This window comes from Rhinolophus hipposideros (genome assembly GCF_964194185.1).
Source record: "Rhinolophus hipposideros genome assembly, chromosome: 3".
Classification (NCBI taxonomy): Eukaryota; Metazoa; Chordata; class Mammalia; order Chiroptera; family Rhinolophidae; genus Rhinolophus; species Rhinolophus hipposideros.
This window is the reverse complement of record NC_138049.1, coordinates 6,510,304-6,529,171: the sequence shown is the minus strand read 5'-3', so window position 1 is coordinate 6,529,171 and position 18,868 is coordinate 6,510,304. Positions and strand designations below refer to the sequence as shown.

The 18,868-nt window shown below is 50.4% G+C and overlaps 1 protein-coding gene across 3 annotated transcripts in view; it reads right to left on the bottom strand.

The window, feature by feature from the left end:
* The window catches only part of AGPAT4 (1-acylglycerol-3-phosphate O-acyltransferase 4), a 107,834-nt gene that overhangs the window by 22,469 nt on the left and 66,497 nt on the right, over positions 1-18,868 (bottom strand). For all 3 annotated transcript variants that reach the window (XM_081041082.1, XM_081041081.1, XM_081041083.1), the window contains exon 3: positions 3,880-4,049. In XM_081041082.1, the coding sequence (XP_080897208.1) occupies positions 3,880-4,049 (170 nt within the window). The remainder of the gene's footprint in view (positions 1-3,879; positions 4,050-18,868) is intronic.

The window sequence follows — 18,868 nt, the reverse complement described above, 5'->3', positions numbered from 1 at the left end:
CCCTCTCAGTCCTGAGTCCCCTCTCCCATCCTGGGTCCCCTCTCAGTCCTGAGGCCCCCTCAGTCCTGAGTCCCCTCTCCCATCCTGGGTTCCCTCTCAGTCCTGAGTCCCCTCTCCCATCCTGGGTCCCCTCTCAGTTCTGGGTCCCCTCTCCCATCCTGGGTCCCCTCTCAGTCCTGAGTCCCCTCTCCCATCCTGGGTTCCCTCTCAGTCCTGAGTCCCCTCTCCCATCCTGGGTCCCCTCTCAGTTCTGGGTCCCCTCTCCCATCCTGGGTCCCCTCTCAGTCCTGAGTCCCCTCTCCCATCCTGGGTTCCCTCTCAGTCCTGAGTCCCTTCTCCCATCCTGGGTCCCCTCTCCCATCCTGGGTCCCCTCTCAGTCCTGAGTCCCCTCTCCCATCCTGGGTTCCCTCTCAGTCCTGAGTCCCCTCTCCCATCCTGGGTCCCCTCTCAGTTCTGGGTCCCCTCTCCCATCCTGGGTCCCCTCTCAGTCCTGAGTCCCCTCTCCCATCCTGGGTCCCCTCTCAGTCCTGAGTCCCCTCTCCCATCCTGGGTCCCCTCTCAGTCCTGAGGCCCCCTCAGTCCTGAGTCCCCTATCAGACCTGGGTCCCCTCTCCCATCCTGGGTCCCCTCTCAGTCCTGAGTCCCCTCTCCCATCCTGGGTTCCCTCTCAGTCCTGAGTTCCCTCTCCCATCCTGGGTCCCCTCTCAGTTCTGGGTCCCCTCTCCCATCCTGGGTCCCCTCTCAGTCCTGAGTCCCCTCTCCCATCCTGGGTCCCCTCTCAGTCCTGAGTCCCCTCTCCCATCCTGGGTCCCCTCTCAGTCCTGAGGCCCCCTCAGTCCTGAGTCCCCTATCAGACCTGGGTCCCCTCTCCCATCCTGGGTCCCCTCTCAGTCCTGAGTCCCCTCTCCCATCCTGGGTCCCCTCTCAGTCCTGAGTCCCCTCTCCCATCCTGGGTCCCCTCTCAGTTCTGGGTCCCCTCTCCCATCCTGGGTCCCCTCTCAGTCCTGAGTCCCCTCTCCCATCCTGGGTCCCCTCTCAGTTCTGGGTCCCCTCTCCCATCCTGAGTCCCCTCTCAGACCTGGGTCCCCTCTCCCATCCTGAGTCCCCTCTCAGTCCTGGGTCCCCCCTCAGTCCTGAGTCTCCTATCAGACCTGGGTCCCCTCTCCCATCCTGGGTCCCCTCTCAGTCCTGGGTCCCCCCTCAGTCCTGAGTCTCCTATCAGACCTGGGTCCCCTCTCCCATCCTGGGTCTCCGCTCAGTCATGGGTCCCCCCTCAGTCCTGAGTCTCCTATCAGACCTGAGTCCCCTCTCCATCCTGGGTTCCCTCTCAGTCCTGGGTCCCCTCTCCATCCTGGGTCCCCTCTCCCATCCTGGGTCCCCTCTCCCATCCTGGGTCCCCTCTCAGTCCTGTGTCCCCTCTCCCATCCTGGGTCCCCTCTCCCATCCTGGGTCCCCTCTCAGTCCTGTGTCCCCTCTCCCATCCTGGGTCCCCTCTCCCATCCTGAGTCCCCTCTCAGTCCTGTGTCCCCTCTCCCATCCTGGGTCCCCTCTCAGTCCTGGGTCCCCTCTCAGTCCTGGGTCCCCTCTCAGTCCTGAGGCCCTCTCAGTGTTGAGTCCTCTCACACGCAATTCTCCTCTGAACACATGTAGGCTCCACCCTTTTCTGCTATTTGTGCCCCTGTGGCTGCTGACTCTGGGTTGTTGTGCTGCTGCCTTGTTAGTTGCTGCCGGCCCCACCCCTGACCTGATGAAAGAATCCGTCCCCTCAGAATTAGCCTTGCACAGCCCACCAGCCAGGAGCGACTGGAAGCCTGGGGACTGCCCACAGGTGGCCCTGATCACGGGCAAGCTGCAGGGCCATTTCTGGAGCAGCTCCCGAAGGCCTGGGGCCCCTTAGCATTTCCTCTCCCAGCCCCAGGGGAAAGAGCAGAAGCTGAAATCAGGCTGCGTACCAGGTACTTTCCTGGGGCAAATTCGTTACCCAAACAGAGGTTTTGAGCATTTATAAAACATAAATAACAGGCTGTCCTAAGGATTAGAAATAGCATAAATGAGGTGAATGGCACACGGAGAGCTGCTGTCCATAGAGCTACCGGGGCATCACGGGGACTGGGACTGCCTACAAGTCCCACAGTGTCACTGCTATACCACAGGGACCCCCACCCCAAAGTACACAGGCTTTCCCATGCTCAGCATGAACACCACCAAGCCACAAGCGGAGCCTGCAAAGCCACCAGCTGCCTCTAAACCACACTTGGCGTAGCCGGTGTTCCAGAAGTCGAGCCCCGAGGCAGCACACCATGTCTTCAGGGTGTGAAGACACAGGCGCCTGCCTGTCATTAATCATTTGCACCCACATGGAGTTAGGACTATATATTTTCTGTCTCCTCTCAGAGATAACGAAACCACAAAACCATAGTCAAGATCTCTTCCGGGCTGTCTAAAACAGAGAAAGGTAGATACTAGAACTTTCAGTTTGTTCCTGAAAATATATTTGAACACACACACCACACACACACACACACACACACACACACACGTGTGCACACATGCAGATATCTAGTCAGTACTGGAAGAATAAATAGGAAAACAAAAGAGAAAACTGTTGGCAGGAAGGCCTGTCCTTTCCTAGAAATCCTTTCAGTGCATTCACTCACTGGCAACCCCGTTTTCTAGAAGCCTTAATGCAGCAACAGTGATTTAACACACTGTTTCCATCTCTTGAAAAACTACTGAAGACCTTAGCTGCCTTTCGGCCATTTAATGGCATAGTAACACCATTTGTCTTAATGACATTAATGGGATGTGTTTCTTACATCATTTCCTTCTCTCTCGTTTTGCCCCCACTTTAAAAATACAAAAACGTTTAAAAGTATATACAAAATATGTCTTGAGGCTATTGCATCCGCCTTGGCCAAAGATCTTCCCAAACAAGCAGAGCCAAACAGACTCCAAAAGCTCTGCTGTGGATTCTGAGGCTTGGCAGGCACCCCAGATCCTGGATACCCAGGAACCGTCCCGGGGAATCTGGCCCATGGACTCTTGTCCCATCTGCTCTCCCTGGTCTTCAGTCCTCTACACTGATTTTGTCTCCATGGGCCACCAAATACAAGTGTGATGTGACCAGCCGCCCAGCTGTCTGCGGGGGAGTGTAACCTGCGTGCTGGTGCAAGCTGTCACAGCTTTTCGTAGCCAGGGCCACGCCAGGCTGTGACTCCTGTTGGAATACCGGGTCCCCCAATGACTCGATTCAGCTATCTGACACAGGCTCAGCCTTCACACAGCACGACGTGTTGAAGGGGACAAAAGTCACCCGAAGAGACCCAGCCCCCAGGGCATGCAAGAAGTCAAACTAGTTCAAGAAAACGGGAATTTCCTATTTATTCTAAATTCTGCAGTTCAAACTCTCTCTTGCTTAGGGATACAACTTCCTTGAGCCCAAAATTGAAAATTCAGAGGCAAATGATGCCTGTGAGTCAGGAAAGCAGCAGAGCACAGACGTGAAGGATAAGAAGAGGCGGCAAACAAGACAAATTGAAGCCCAAATCTGCTCCACAGCTGGGTGGTCCTGAGCAGGTGATTTGAAGTAGCTTTGGAAAAGGGAGGGCGTGTCACTTACTCCTAAGCTTTTCTGTAAGGATCAAACAAACCAACTGCATGGAAAGTGCCAAGCCCATAGGAACTCTGAATAGGTATTACGATGGCTCGTGAGACGTTCCTCTTCTGTCCACACCAGGAGCAAACGCAGCTGGTTCAAAACATTTCATCAAGTAGAAACTCTTAATGCCTCTGCAGGTTCTGGATGACCGAGAGCCAAAGGCAAGTTACGGTGAGAACCAGAGAAATGTGTCAGGAGGGTGAACGGGCGTCCGACTTACCCCCAAAACCCCAAAGCGCTCGGCCAGGCTCCAACCGCAGAGAAAGTCGATCTCAAACTTGTGGTTCAGAACCACGATGGCGTTTTCTTTCCCAAACTGGGGGTAGGCCTGGGGGTCCGTGTGGATGATACACTCGGTGCCCGACCACCACTCCAGCAGCATTACCAGCTCTGGAACAAAGCACAACAGACAGGCGTTCATTTCCTGCGTCCTTTGTGACCCAGGGCTGGCTCCGCTTGATGGGCTGGGAGCAAGGCTTCTTCTGCCCTCCTGGCTAGGGAGAAGACGGCAACTATTCTAGGGGTAACGTTTTCAATCACTCCAGCCCAGACCCCAGTCCCTGAAAGGGTCTAGACACGGAGGGAAAAACGAGAAAGACTCCACAACGGTCTCCAGGGAAGGATGGAAAGCTTTGACAAGACAAATGACTTGCATTCCTTGATCAAGTACCTTGGGGAAAAATAAATCAGAAAGCCTGAATCCATCAAGAATTCATGCCCTGTGTTTACAGCAGCGTGAGATGATATACAGAATTCTTAACATCCTGCGGAATGACTAATTGGGATACTTATAAACCCCATCAAAGAACACTAAATACCCAATTTTTCTCTCGCATCTGAGACACTTGAGTGCACGAGGTGTGAGAGCTTCAACATGAGGACGCAGAAATCCTGGCCCCTGAAGGGTGGGGGTCAGTCAGAGCAGTTACCCCGCTGGCCTATGGGAAAGTATGAAAACAGTTGTTCTAGGAGCTTGTGAAAAATAGAAAAGTCTCTTTTTCTTCTTCAGGCACCATGACCAATTTGACTTTATCCAGTGAACAATTCCCAAATCTGGTCGCCTCAGGAAAAGTCTCTATGTGGAGATTGTCCAGAAAAACAGTGGAACGTTGGTGATTACAACCATAGCTACACAGCACTTTGCAATGAACTGTTAAAGGTGTTCAGCAGCTGACTGGGTAGGTGTGCAAGTCCTCTGTGAAGGTCGTACCCTATTTTTATCACTGGTTAGTGGGGTGCACATTTCGCAGAGAACTCACTCATCACCCCTACACACAAACATACACGCACGCACGCACAATCCTGACTCTGACCAAGCTGCATGTCTTAAAGGTTTGAATGGCTGCTTTCGGAAACTTTTCTCCTTGAGGGTGGAGATGGATGCTTTTGAAACGAAACATCAGAAACTCTCTAGAAGGCAATGCAGTCTAGTTTCTAAGCAGTGAGCACTGTGGGACTTTGGACAAATGAACTGCACAGTGGCTCAGTGTCCTAATCTTTCGAATGGGGTTGCTTCCTAGGGTTCTGTGAGAATGAAGGTACATGTCATAGAATAAGTTCCCACCAAATCCAGGCATTCTGTGTCTACCAGTATCATTACAAACGAACCCAAACACTCCCCTTCCTTGACAATGAAAAGTGCCGGCCAATTCCTGAGTTGAGAAAATGCCAAGTCCCCAGTCAGCTGTCCCACAGGCAGGGACATCGGTGGGGCCTAGAGTGGTGGGTGGAGGAACAAAGAGCAGTGTTCAGAAGGGCTAGCAGGGCAGCCTTGCCGGCAGGGACAGAGGGACAGTTTGCCACCACTGGGTAGACAGATGGTTCTACTGCTGCCCTGATTTCTTCCAAGACATAGTGGGCAGGATAGCCTATTCCACTGTGGCCGTGAAGCCCGGAAAAGTCCCAAAGCAGAGCTCCATGGGAGCAGTGAGATGAAGCTGATTTGTTCCCTGGGACTCACATCCCGCTGTTGTTCTGCAAAGGTCTCCTGAATGCCCCTCTGTGCCTTGCTCCTCCCCTCCCAAGGTCAGGCCGTACCCCGAGTCACAGGTTCCCCAATGCCCTTCATAGCACTTATCACAGCTTGTGATGCAGCCTGAGGGTGTGACCCCGTTACAGACAGCAGGCCCCAGCAGGCCCCAGCAGGCCCCAACAGGTAAGGACTGCGCTGTTTGGTCACGCTCACCCCAGCCGTAACTCCAGGACCCAGCACGGTGCCGGCACCTTTATGCTCTCAGCACACGCTGGTGACCTAATGTGTGCAGGCATGAAGCAAGGGGCTGGGGAGTAACAGCCGACATAGGGTCAGGCTCCTCCCCTCCCGGTGCCTGGTGTGACGGGACAGGAAACACTTGCTCCTAGGATGGGTGAGAGCTGAGTTTCATGCTCGTGGATTTGGGGCTCAGACATGCAGGCTGCAGTCCTAGTGATGCCACTCACTGGTCGTGAGACTTTCAGCCTGTTTCTCAATGTCTCCGAAGTCTCAGAGTTCTTGTCTGTAACAGAGGGACAGGAGAAGCTTTCAGAGACGCTGCGTGTACTGAAGCAGACTGTGTTGTCAGGACACCAGCCGTGAAGTTGGACAGGAAACCAATAAGCAGTCAGCCGTTTATTACTATTGTACATCTGGGAAATTGATAGCACACAGGCGCTGTGGTCACTGAAGGGGGTGGGGACAGGGACAGGCAGAGTGTTACAGTGACTTCTGCACCACAGGAAGGAGTTATGATTTATGATTTCACAATAGAAAAGTCCCTGGAGCATTTTTAAATAGGCACACAGCAGCATACTTTTCATTCTGAAAAGATCAGTCTGGCTGAAGTGGGACGAGATCGGGAAGCCAGGTAGAAGCAGGGAGGCCAGTTAGGAGGCGACTGCAGTTGCCCAGTGAGAGGTGATGGTGGCGGGGACCAGGTGGTGACGGTGGAGAAAGGCCTGATTTCTGACTCATCCCAATAGGCTGCTAGTTACACAACGGGACACTAAATGTCATGGGGTTGAAGAGTTTTCCTTCCTGTGTTTTCACTTTTTTTTTTTTTTCCACCGAAGAGTATACAGAGGAAAATGTGAAATTCCCTTTGCTGGATTGTCATGTGTCGATTAGGCTAAGCTGCACTACCTTTCCCAGAATCCCCTTCCGTGTTTGTTTCCAGTTAAGGGGGTCCACAAGGGACATTCTTGGGAGGTTTGGCAGGTGGCAGGGAAGGAGCACCATTTGGTAGGTCACACATATTGTTGCTGATTCACCTCCTCGCCGTGGAGCCAGAGCAGCTGGGCCTGCGACTGCTCCTACTTTCGTCCCTGCCAGCTTTCCTGACGCCTGGGCCAGGTGTGCGTGTGTGCTCTGTGACGAAGGGGCCCCACCATCAATGAATGCCAGGGGCAGTAAGAACTGGCAGGGGGTCCGGTCTGTCCTTGCAGGGCTGCAGATATGTTTGGGGGACCTAATCTTTTGATCACCCCTATGTTACATGCATCACCCCATCCTGCCTGCCTGCCTGCCCGGGGACTTCAAGCTCCAGCACGAGCTGCAGCGACGGCCTGACCAGCGGCCACAAATACATAAAGACCAGTCCTTTTACAGGGGTATCTGCCAGTGGCTCTGCTTCTCTAGCTGGGCCCTCAAGAGGCCCTTCCTCCTCCCCACCCCCAATGTCACTGCCGTTTCCAGGGTTAGCACTCATACCGCGTTTCCCCGAAAATAAGACCTAACCAGAAAATAAGCCCTAGCATGATTTTGCAGGATGACATTCCCTAAACATAAGCCCTAATGCATCGTTTGGAACAAAAATTAACATAAGACCCAGTTACCAGGAAAACATGGTAACCGTTTGGAAGGTAGTCTTCTAGTCCTGCTCCTCGGCATTTACACACAGGATATGCATGCACACATGCACGCACATTTCCCCCCCACAAACGGGTTCACGTTTTATTGATGTTTGTAAACTATATATATATGTATTCCCCAAACAGCATATTTTGGATCTTTCCATGTTAGTACATATATATAATTATATTAGCAAATATTTATTGGGTTCTGGCCAGGGGTGGGCACTATTGCAAGAGATTTCCACCTGATATTGCATGAAGTCCCATTATTAACCCTATGAGAGTATGAGGTACTATTATTATCCCCATTTTAAATATGAAGAAACGGAGGAATAGGGATATCCTTCATTCTTTGTTCAATAGATGAAACTCTCATTTTTTTTAGGTCAAATATAGCCAGAATGTCAATTTCATAAAGGAGAACAGTCACCGTACAGCAGTGGATATATCATAATTTATATAGACATTCTGCCATTGATTAGCATTGTCTCCTTGTTCTTTTTACTGCTACAAATAATACTGCATTAAACATCTTTGAAAATGCATGTTATTCTTTTTAATATTTGTGAAAGTATTTCTCCAAAATAGTTATACCAAAAAGTGGAATTACGGATTGAAGAGTATGCATATTTTTACATTTTATGGATATTTCCAAATTTCCTTCCAGAAAGGTTCTCCCAATCCATGCTTGAATGCACAGTGTGGGAAAGGGTCTCTTTCCTGCTGCCTGGGCTGACTCCGTGAGGCCCGTGATGGTCGGGGCCGAGTGTGTAGCCCACCCATTCCTACAGAGCACGGAGTCACTCTGTGCCCGTGGTACCCTCCAGGTGGCAGCACCCAAGGCTCCTTCATCTTTGTAGCTCCACATCCTTGCCCCAATATCCAATACACAGTAGGTACTCAAAAACCTTTTGCCTCAAGTTGAAGGACCTACTGGCTGATGTTTTACTGAATGTTCTTACTGTGTTTTCTCAAAAATAAGACCTAACTGGAAAATAAACCCTCGCATGCACTACCATCCCCTGAACATAAGCCCTAATGCGTCTTTTGGAGAAAAAATTAATATAAGATCCGGTCTTATTTTCGGGGAAACACAGTATGTAAATAGCTGCCCACAACTCACCAACACCTCCGTGAACTGAGATTTCATCTACTTTCCTGTGGGGCTGGTCTCAAGATGACAGGCCAGGGCCTGGCTCAGGCTTCCTCTGACAGCTTCACAGCCGACTGCCAGGCAGCCATCTTTTATACTGACGAGCATCTACGTAACGGGGCTGCTCCATGTGAGGTGGGACACCTGTCACTCCAGGTAGATGCACTTCATACCACCATGTGTGGAATGTCAGGGCTTCAGACAGCACGGGGCTCAGGGAGGTGGCGGTGCTCTCAGCCCTCATGCCCCTGGCGTTCTGTGAGGTCCTTCAGAAGCTCCATCCATTTACCACCCATTAGTGCTGCCCACTCACCATCTGCCCGGGGTGGTGGCAGGTCACAGAAGTGCTTGACCCTCTACCTCCATGGAAATGGTGGCACCATTTCCTTTCAGAGGACACTCTTTGGAACCTCCAATTTAACTGAGAAGGGTGCCAAAGGGCATCTGTGCAAGCCATCCTGATGGGAACTGTAGGCAGGTGAGAGGCCATGGAGAAAGCAGGGTTCTCCCGCTCTTTATTTAGGGGACATCCCTTGTCAAGGCTTTCAGATTGCAGTCCTACCAGTTATCACCACAAGGCCAGGGTACATACGGGAGATCAAGGGCCAGCTTTTGCCCCCAAACATCTACCTTCTTGTGTGGGTGTCCAAATTAATGCACATTAAAAACGCACAGCCAGAAACAGCATTTGGGCTTTTACCTAACAAGCCAGTAACAGCGGAGGTTAGACGGCGGGCCGGTGTGCGAGGAGTTGAACCCAGACAGGGGATAGTCAAGGCCACGAGGGCTCCTCAAGGTTGCAGACACTAAAAGCCATGATTGTATGTGGGTGGGCATGTTAGGAGGGAGGGGGAAGATAAGAGGACGATCCCAGGTAGACCTGTGGCCAGTTCCTCTTCTGTACAGTAAGGACACCCAAGGATGTAAAGCGTTTGACACACGCCGGGCATAAAACCAGGGCTTCCTTCTCCTGACACGACTGCTACTATTAATATAGCAACAACAACAACAGAAATAATTAAGGAGCAGAGAAAAACAGGCAGGAGAGAAAAGAGAGATACACCCGGCCGAGCGTCCAGAGCCGGCAGCCCTACACCTACCCAGACACAGATGATGCTGAGCAGCTGCAACACCTGGTCCACTCTGGTCTGGACCCCAGGAGTCCTTGCGCTCATTTCAAACCACAGCCAAGGTCTCTCCATGGCCCCGGCAAATGGAGGTGCTCAGGCTCCCCGCTTCTGCACCAGACCCGTCCTCAGAGTTCCTGCTCCCTCACAGACCAACAGGACTGCTGCTTTCGCTCCTATCTGCAGCCCCTTTCGGTAGAAGGGCCGAGAACTTTAGTAAGATTAGGAGGCAAAGTTTCCGCAGGATAGGCCTAGAAATCTCGGGGACTGATCAGAGCTCATTGTGCAAACACGCGTCAACTGTCAGTGTCTCCCACATCTTTGGAGATGGGAGACACGTGCTGAAGGAGAAATGGTTTTTATCATTAAGTTTATCTAATTTTAATAATTATATAATTACATATATAATTATGTGTAATCTCTAACATAAGTATATGTAATTATGTATTTATAATAGCGTTTTATAATTTAACTTTTCACTGATAATTAAACCTCTCATCCTCAAAAAACTCCCAAAATGAAGCTCTGAAATTTCTTGTGTGTGAATGACACTGTCTCCCTCCTGTACCACGTGTGCAGGAGCATGCCTGTCCCCTGGCTTGTGCCGCTGCCCCCTGGCTTATGCACCTGTCCCGTGGCCTGTGCACCTGTCCCCTGGCCTGTGCCCCTGCCCCCTGGCCTACACACCTGTCCCCTGGCCTGTGCACCTGTTCCCTGGCCTGTGCACCTGTACTGCACGTCATTCATCAAGTTACAGGTGCCCACCCAGCACTCTGGGCCCTGTACAGAAATTGAAATAAAAACATGTAATTGAACAATTAGTGGGAGCTGAGTAAACAGAAAGGTTTTGTCCCAGTTCTGGCCCCCAGCAGGTGTCGAGCACACACAGGAGCTAGGGCTGACCCCTCGTGAGCCATGGAGATGCTGTAAAAGGACGTGGGGTTAACCAAACGCATCTCCAATGTTGAAGTGCTTGATGCAGAGCCTGGGATTCCTGATGGAGGCCAGCTGCCTGCTCGTCCCCATCCCCCTCTGGGATCTATTGTGGAGCCAGCTAGTCCCTCGTCCCCACTCGCAGCACCCACAGGCAGCTCCAAACTGGGCTAGAGCTGGGTCCTCCATGCCCAGCCATGCACACAGACCACGCTTCTCACTTCCTCTCCTCTCCCCATGTCTGCCTTCCTGACCATGCCGCACCCATCCTTCCAGGTGCGATACACACCTGTTTCCACAAAATCTTAGATCCGAGGCCACACACTGTCTACCTCACCTCCTAACTCAGTGTGCTCTGCACACATGGGCACTCGTTTGTATTTTATTCTGAACTAGTTCTAGTTAATTCACCAACACGTGCCTTTGGGCCACAACAAGGTTTCAGCGCCTTCTTTCTGTGACACTCAACTGGGAGCCCAGGCGTACCTGCAACATTTCAATCCCCATCCTGAAGTCCTCCAAGCTTTTCCCACTCACATGCCCAGGTCTTCGAATGGCGCCGAGGCAAGGGGCCTATGGACAGCATGTACATGCTATTGTAAAGCCATGGGGACAGTTAGGGAAACGATGTCTAAAAAGGTTCCTTAGAGGGGTTGAGAAAGACAGAAAGTTTGAGAAGACCTCCAGCACATCTGTGATGGAGGCTGCTCTGGTATGAGCTGGCAGCGTGTGAAGCCAGTCCTCTTGACAGCGCGGCATCCGACAGCGCTGTCCTCCTCCCAGCCGTCAAACAGCCTGTTTTCTACACCCCTTGGCGGGGTGCGGAAGGAATGGACTTGACCCGGTATGTTCTTGGAGCTCAGGTCTTAAAGAACTGATGCTCCTGCGGTGTAACCTGCCCCCCAAGCCTTGAGATGGATGACAGGTCTGGGGGATGAAGGGCCATGAAAATGGGTGCTTGGAACGGGGCGGAGGTGCTGTCTCCTTACCACTCACACCCGAGCAAACAGGAGAGGGGAGGCAGGTAATTGATTCAGAGACAGAGGTGCAGTGAGAGCAGGCGGTACACGCTACAAGCATTTACAGTAGGAACCTGGGTGACTAATGTCAGGAGTGGGAAAGCCGCTTTTTATAAAGTGGAGTCACCACTCTGCTTCCAATTATTGGGTCAAGATGTCAGAAGGCGGCAAAATATTCAGAAATAGGACTGTCTTGACGGCAGAGTATAGTAGCCAGGAGAAGCACTATGCTCCCACCTTCCCTCAAAATACTCAGATGGGGGCAGGGAAAGGAAGGGCCGCGGCCCCCGCCCCACCCTACCACTCTGGTTGTCCTGACATTTTGGCTTGTCAACACTCCCTTCCAAGAAAGCAAGCAGCTCATGGAGACACAATACCTGTGCCGTCTGATTACCCCTTCCCCGGTGTATTGGTGTTCTTATTCACCCACCAAAGACTGAGGCAGAGTTGCTTAGATGTGGGAGCAAAGGGATTCTAGTCGGGGGGACAAGCAGTACGCAGCCACCCCCATAAACATATAGCATGGCTGATGGCCATAAGGGCTGGGAGGGCAACAGAAGGGGACAGTGGGGGACACCGGGGGCCAGGCAGACCTTCCACAGGGCACCCAAGATGGATGGCCTCTCCAGAAGGCACTGGAAGGTCAGCATGAAGCATGATGTGCCCTCGGTAACATGACCTGCTAGAATGTAACCTCTACCAGGTAAGGGACCCGCCCTGTTCATGGTATTTCCAGGGCTTAGAGCCAGGAAGGCGCTCTGAGAGGCTGCCTATGTGTCGTGTCAAGTGCAGCAGGCTCAGGGCAGACGAGGAGTTGGGGTCAGGGTTCTGCTGAAGCCTGAGCAGACAGGAGAAGAGAAGGGGCGGTCCCAAGATTTCTGCCCTGAGCAGCTGGGGTGGACTTGCAGTTAAGTGAGCGGGAAGCTTGGGAGGAAGCCGGGGTACGTGGAGGAGACCGGCTCTCGGGTTTGGACACATTTCCTAGTGTGGGGACCAGCAGTCCTGGCTCAGAGCAGGCGGCAATGGACGGCTCTTCCCTCCCTGGCCTCGCCCAGCTCCAGCCTTTGACTGCCCCCTGTCACTCTGGCCCCCGCCATCACTGCAGCCACCTCTACTTCTCTCCCAAGCCCTGCCGATCTTCTCCTCGTAACACTTTCCCACTCAGTTACCAGTGCAAGTTTACTGGCCCGTTTCCACCTCAGCCAGGCGCTTGGCAAGACGAGAAATCAGGCTTCCCTGGGCCTGCAAGCAGCAGGAGCTTGGGAGTACCAGGAACCATCAGCACCTGGACTTTGTTCTTTAAAGACCACCTCCCACCGGGTGTCCGTCGGGAGGCCCACTGCCCCATGAGGCAAAGCAGCAGCACTGTGAAACGCTCCTGGGGGCAGCGATGAACTTGCATCTATGGAGCGCTTCTGTCTGGCCTCCAGCTTGCTGCCCAGGGAGGCAGGCAGAGCAGGTGAAGCTCACCCCAGAAGGTGGCACTTTCTCCAGGACAGAGGCAGAAGAAAAAAAAAGAGGTCTGTGTGTCGGGGGGGGGGGGGGGGGGTCTGTCTGGACCATATTTAAATCCTGATTTAAACATGCCAAGGATGAAAAACTGTTTGGAACCAGTTGGAGAACTCTGAATCTGGAAGGTATCACAGGACACTATCAAAAGATTACCGTATTTTGCCGTGTATAATGCACACCCACATTATTGGCCCAAACTTTCAGGGGGAAAAAAAATCTTTCGTTTCAATTTTTTAATTCAAATTTTTATTTGTTTATATTCAGGTACTTGCTTTTTGTATTATAAAGGAATTTTAGCACTTATTTATTTATTTATTTTTACTCTTTTAACTCATAAGCATAAATAAAGGAATTTAAAACATTTATATAATATGGAATTAGCGCTACCCATGTATAATGCGCATCTGTATTTTTTTCCCCTCACAAATCTGGGCTAAAAAAGTGAGCATTATACATGGCAAAATACGATAATTTTGATAGTTTTGATAATGATATTGTGATTATGTTTTTAAGATGTTCTTATTCTTTACAAAATGCACCTCATAATAATTTGAGATGATATTTCATGACAAACAATGTCTGGACTCACTGTAAATTTTCAGCAATTAATAATAATTCAGTAGCTCTCGGTATGATATAACATTTAAAGTTAAATTGTGGTGCTGTGAATACAAATCGTGGTGCTGTGACTAGAATCCTTATGCTATTCTCTCTGCTCTTATATATTTTTAAGTGTTTCATAATAAAAAGAGAAAGGAAACAGGTTCCATCTTCCATGGAGAATGACTCCAGGTCCAAATCAAAGGACAAACACCTTTGTCCTTAGGCATCGCTGCCCTTAGGGGCAACAGGAGGGAGACAAAGAAGAGAATCTCAGGAAAGCATCCATGTGTAAAATGTAGAGCAAGGCCATATGTGGATTTCCATTTTTTAAATTTCTGAGAGAGACGAAGGTTTAAACACAATTTGAAAATACTTTGTTTCAATGCCACTCATTAAGAGATTAAAGGCCTATAATTCCCAGAGTGTAAAAGTATTCACTCCTTTCTCTCCCTTTGCTTGATGATGGACAAGTAAGAAATTCTCGTTTCCATTGTTCCCATGGCCACCCAGTAAGGTCCCCATACCTTAGCCAGGCCACAGAGGTTGGACTCCAACCCTCAACCCTTCTCAGCACAGTGACCTTGGGGAGCTGTTGTCTCCTGTCAGTCTCCTGAGGTCTGAAGTGGAGATAATCCCACATGTGGACTGTAGAGGAGCGCAAACGTCAGTGCCCTGGCCGGTAGTAAATAAAAGCTCTTTCACAGCTACTGGCTTGGGGCCATGGTTCTGACTCGAATCAAGTGAGCAAGTACTAAGTGTTTTCTGTGCCAGGCATGGGCAGCACAGGGGAGGGACGTCAGCGCTCTCTCACAGAACTGAGACCAGCACCGTCCATGTCAGGTGGGAACTTACTAACACGCTGCAACGTGTCTGGCAGAGAGCAGACACCCAACGGCCATGTACCCCATCCTCTCCTCCCTCAGACCCATCACACACTGACACCTCTCTTTCCTGTCTGATCCAAATCCCAGTGCCCCTTGAGACACAAGTAAAAGCCCCCTCCTTTGGAAAGCTACCCCAGACCCCAATTTCTGATGCGTGCTTGCCTTCTGAACTGCTCTTGCATGTGCCGCCGGCTTAGTGACATGGGTATGTATGCTTTGGGGCTCCTTTCCACTCTTGAGCTATGATGAAAAGTGGTGTTACTCAAAATCCCAGAGATTTCTGTAAGCTTAAACTTCTACTACCCCCACCTAAGGTCTCAGTCAGAGTGGTCCTTCCAGAATTACTTGCCAAGTTGCTTTAAGGAAACAAAGGTTCTGAAGCCAAGAAGTAAGAAGCCGTGGTCGTACGCTGCATGTTCCCTTTCCCGGACACACAAAGATGCGATCCCTTGTGAAGCCTCAGGCCCACGTGCTCTACTCGAAGATGGAGGGCCTTTCCCTGCATCCTTGAATGGAAGTTACACTTCTGAAGCTGGGTGCTCACTGTGCGCATGTGGGTGGGACACACGTTCAACCTGGAAGTAGGGTACCCGACATAGTCTTCTCAAAGCAAAATGTAAACACAGACACCAAGGACAGTATAGACATGTGCAGATGTCACCTTAGAGAGGACAAATGATTTCCAGGCCAGACTCAGAAAGCAACTTCATCTAAAGAAAGGGACACATTTGTAGAGAAAAATGCATCGACTGGAAAGCACATTGGTCATTCAGGACAAATGGCCGCGTCACCTCCCAGAGCGAACGCTGACAGTGACCCCGTGTTCCGCCTCCGTGGCAGATACACCTCTCCCACTGCATACCCAGTCACTGAGGGTGCAGCGCCCCGCATCCACCCAGCTACCTTTGCTGAGATGGAAAGTGTCCTCATCGGCTTCCTGAATGCAACCTGAAGCCACATGTACACCAGCTTCAGAGCAAAAACGTGTCGGTCAGCCAACACTAGTGCTCCCTCCATCTTACCGTCTCTGCTGAGAGCTGGACCAACTGCATTCCAACTTTCCTCTGTTTCGTAAGATGGCTTAATATGAGTTCATTGGAGCCTGATTAAAATAATAACAAATCAAATGTCTTAGCCTACAAAACTGAGGATCTGGCTATGGAATGTGGTAACTCTTGAAGCACTACCAACCTATGGGACCGCCACTCAGGAGCTTCTCCGCAACAAGCCACCGACATGTTGCCAAGAGTTTTAACTCACAGCAAATCCACAGGTCATCTGCTCACACACTTTGGTCTCCCCTGCCACCCACTGTCCATTGCCCAGGTCCTGTCAGTCCTACTTTGTCCACCTCTACTGCCATCCATCCTCTTTTCCATTTTCAATGTGCCTTTGTCACCCCTTGATGACTTTCTCTTTGGTCTCTCTGCCTCTAGTGTTACCTGCTCCTCGCATCCAGTCTGTGTCTGAGGCCAGCATAACCTGTCAACACTGTCACTGGCCCCTCACCATCTACAGAGGACCTGGGACTTCTTAACCAGGTCCTACTGACTGGTCCAACGCTTTTCCACTTTTTTCCACCACACACCTCGAGCCAAGGTCAAGTTGAACTCCATGCTGTTCCTGGAATTATCCAGAACTCACTGTACCTACTCCAAGTTTTAGCCTCCTGCTCAAGCTGTTTTCTTGGCCCCAAAGGCCCTTCCTTTCTGTACCAACCTTATCTGTCTTCCACGTCTCAGCTCAAATGAAGTCACATCTGTGAAGTTTTTCTTGATGCTCCTCTCCTCTCCCCTCCATCAGAAGTAATTTTTCTCTCTTCTAAATCTCCCATTGGTAACAATGTATATCATTAGTGCTTTGCAGTCAGACAGCCTGGATGTGAATTCCCATCCCATCATGCTTCCAGGCATATCCTCTGTTTGGCTCAAAAAATTTTTATAAAAGTTCTCTATAGGTTTGGACAGTCTTACGGCAACAGGGTCCTGGGGAACATAGTGGAAAAAATTGTCACTAATACTTGGATTGTTTCTTTTGTCTCTTTTCTTGCATGTGTCTGTATTATTGCTGGGAACTATCTCCAATGACATAAATTGGCAACTGTGGGAGCTATCTCCCTGCTAATGAAGCCCCTCGCTGACCATTCTAGGCACCCTGAGGAAGAGGGGGGTGTGTGAGGTTGTGAGAGCCAGTCACCGGGGTAGAGTGTGGAGGAGAAACTGTACCAGGATGTGACCACTGCCTGACCGCTGCTGGACCCTTGAGCTAGGTCCAGCTAGATCCGGTCGGAACAGAGATTGCCTCCAGCAAATCCCCTCAGAGACTGTGAGTGACCCCTCCCCTGAGCCCCAGGCCTGCTGGCTCCTGGAACAGACCTCTGCCCTGCAGGCATGTAAGGCATTTTCCCCTTATCTGGGGGGGGGGGGGGGTCACGTCCCAGTACCCCATCCATCCTGCCTTGTTCTATACAACCCCCTAAGCACCTGCCACGTGGTTTGGAGGACAGCCATGTTCTTTTCCTGCCACTCAAGACGCTCCTCTTAAGTAAGTTCCCTTAATAAACTCTGGATGTAAGGGTGGAATTGTCAGCCTTTTTCTTTAGTCCCAGTAAATTGCCCATCTTGTTGTTGTGCTGCCCACAGCCTGCAAGACAGGGCTGGCTCAAATATCGGTAAGCATTTGTCGTCCTACAACCTGGGGGACAGCGTGCGTTTAGCTAAGAGAACATTCGAAAGATCCAGATTCCGTCAAAAATGAGGTAAGACTGGTAGCGTCCTCAAGGCCATTCATTAAGTTCTTTTCTAATTCTAAAATTTACCTTAGGAAATTACTAATCTCTTTAGAAACATTTAAAGCAAAGTTTAAAATCCACCTAAGATAAACACCTATTCTGAATTTTCATCTCTTGAATGTCTTCTCTCACCTTCCTCTCACTGAAATATAATTTGCTTATTTTCATAACTCAAATTCATTATTCACAGGAAAACACATAAGCTGTGATTTTGAAAAGGATAAAAACATTAAGATGCTAAAAAAGACACAATTCCCCAAATAATGTGTAGGGTCCAAAGTGTGAAGGAGAAACTACACTGAAATTGATTTTTAAAAAACCTTTTCTTCACACGACACAGGTCGCTTCCTTCTCTCCACCGAGGAGCCAGCCTGTAGGATACTTAACTTTGTGTTTCCTAAAAGAGCAACTTCTTTGCTAGGGCAACTTTTGATAGTGGAGGGGAATGTGTACATTGTTTATTCTTCTCTCAGACTTGGACTAAACAAGGTCACCAGATAGTTCAGAAATTATCTTAAACCAGTTGGTTCAAGTGAGACTTCTTACTAGTGGTTCCAAGAAGGTCATATACTGTCCCTACTGCCAGATACAATACCAAGTGCCCAGTGAAACCTGACTACGGGATAAACTACAAAGTATTCGTTAGTGTACGTATGTCTCATGCAATGCTAAATGAAAGCTATAGTTATACTAAAGGGTGTACCATGCACTTTCTGGGACAGTCATGCCAAAAATGTATTCGTTTGTGGGAAATTCAAATTTTACTGGCAGTCCTGAATTTTTATTTGCTAAACCTGGCAGTCTGAATACTTATCAACCCAGCAGTTGTCATGGCAACAGGCCCCCAGGTGGCGCGAGGAAGGCAGTTCCAGAAGGGCTGGAAACTTACAGCCATTGGCAGATCCTGGGGTCTCATCAACGTCACCTGGTGCAACACTGACAGCCATCTGGCAAGACGGGCATTTACTCCCCATTCTACAGGTGATGACATGGAAGTCCGTGGCTTTCCCAAGGTCGTGCAGATTCACAGGAGCAGGACTACTGGCCCAGCTGCTCCCACCTGGAATTCCTGGCAGTCGGTGGCCCAGCTCTCCAGCCTGCTGGCCTCATGCATATGCAGAGCACACATCTCTTAGAACCTTAGCAGTTGTTACATAATAAACCTGTGCTTCAATTCCGTCCTAGTCTTTCAAAGGCCCCTGAGAAACCACTTTACTGGGGTCTGTCTGAGCTTCATCTAATCAGTGAGTGCACACACTGGTTATAAACTCTAATTGCTTGGCAGCCTGGGAACACCAAAGCCAAGAATGCAGAGGCTCTGGCATCTGTGCAGTGTCCCAGATAATCCCCAGGCAGTTC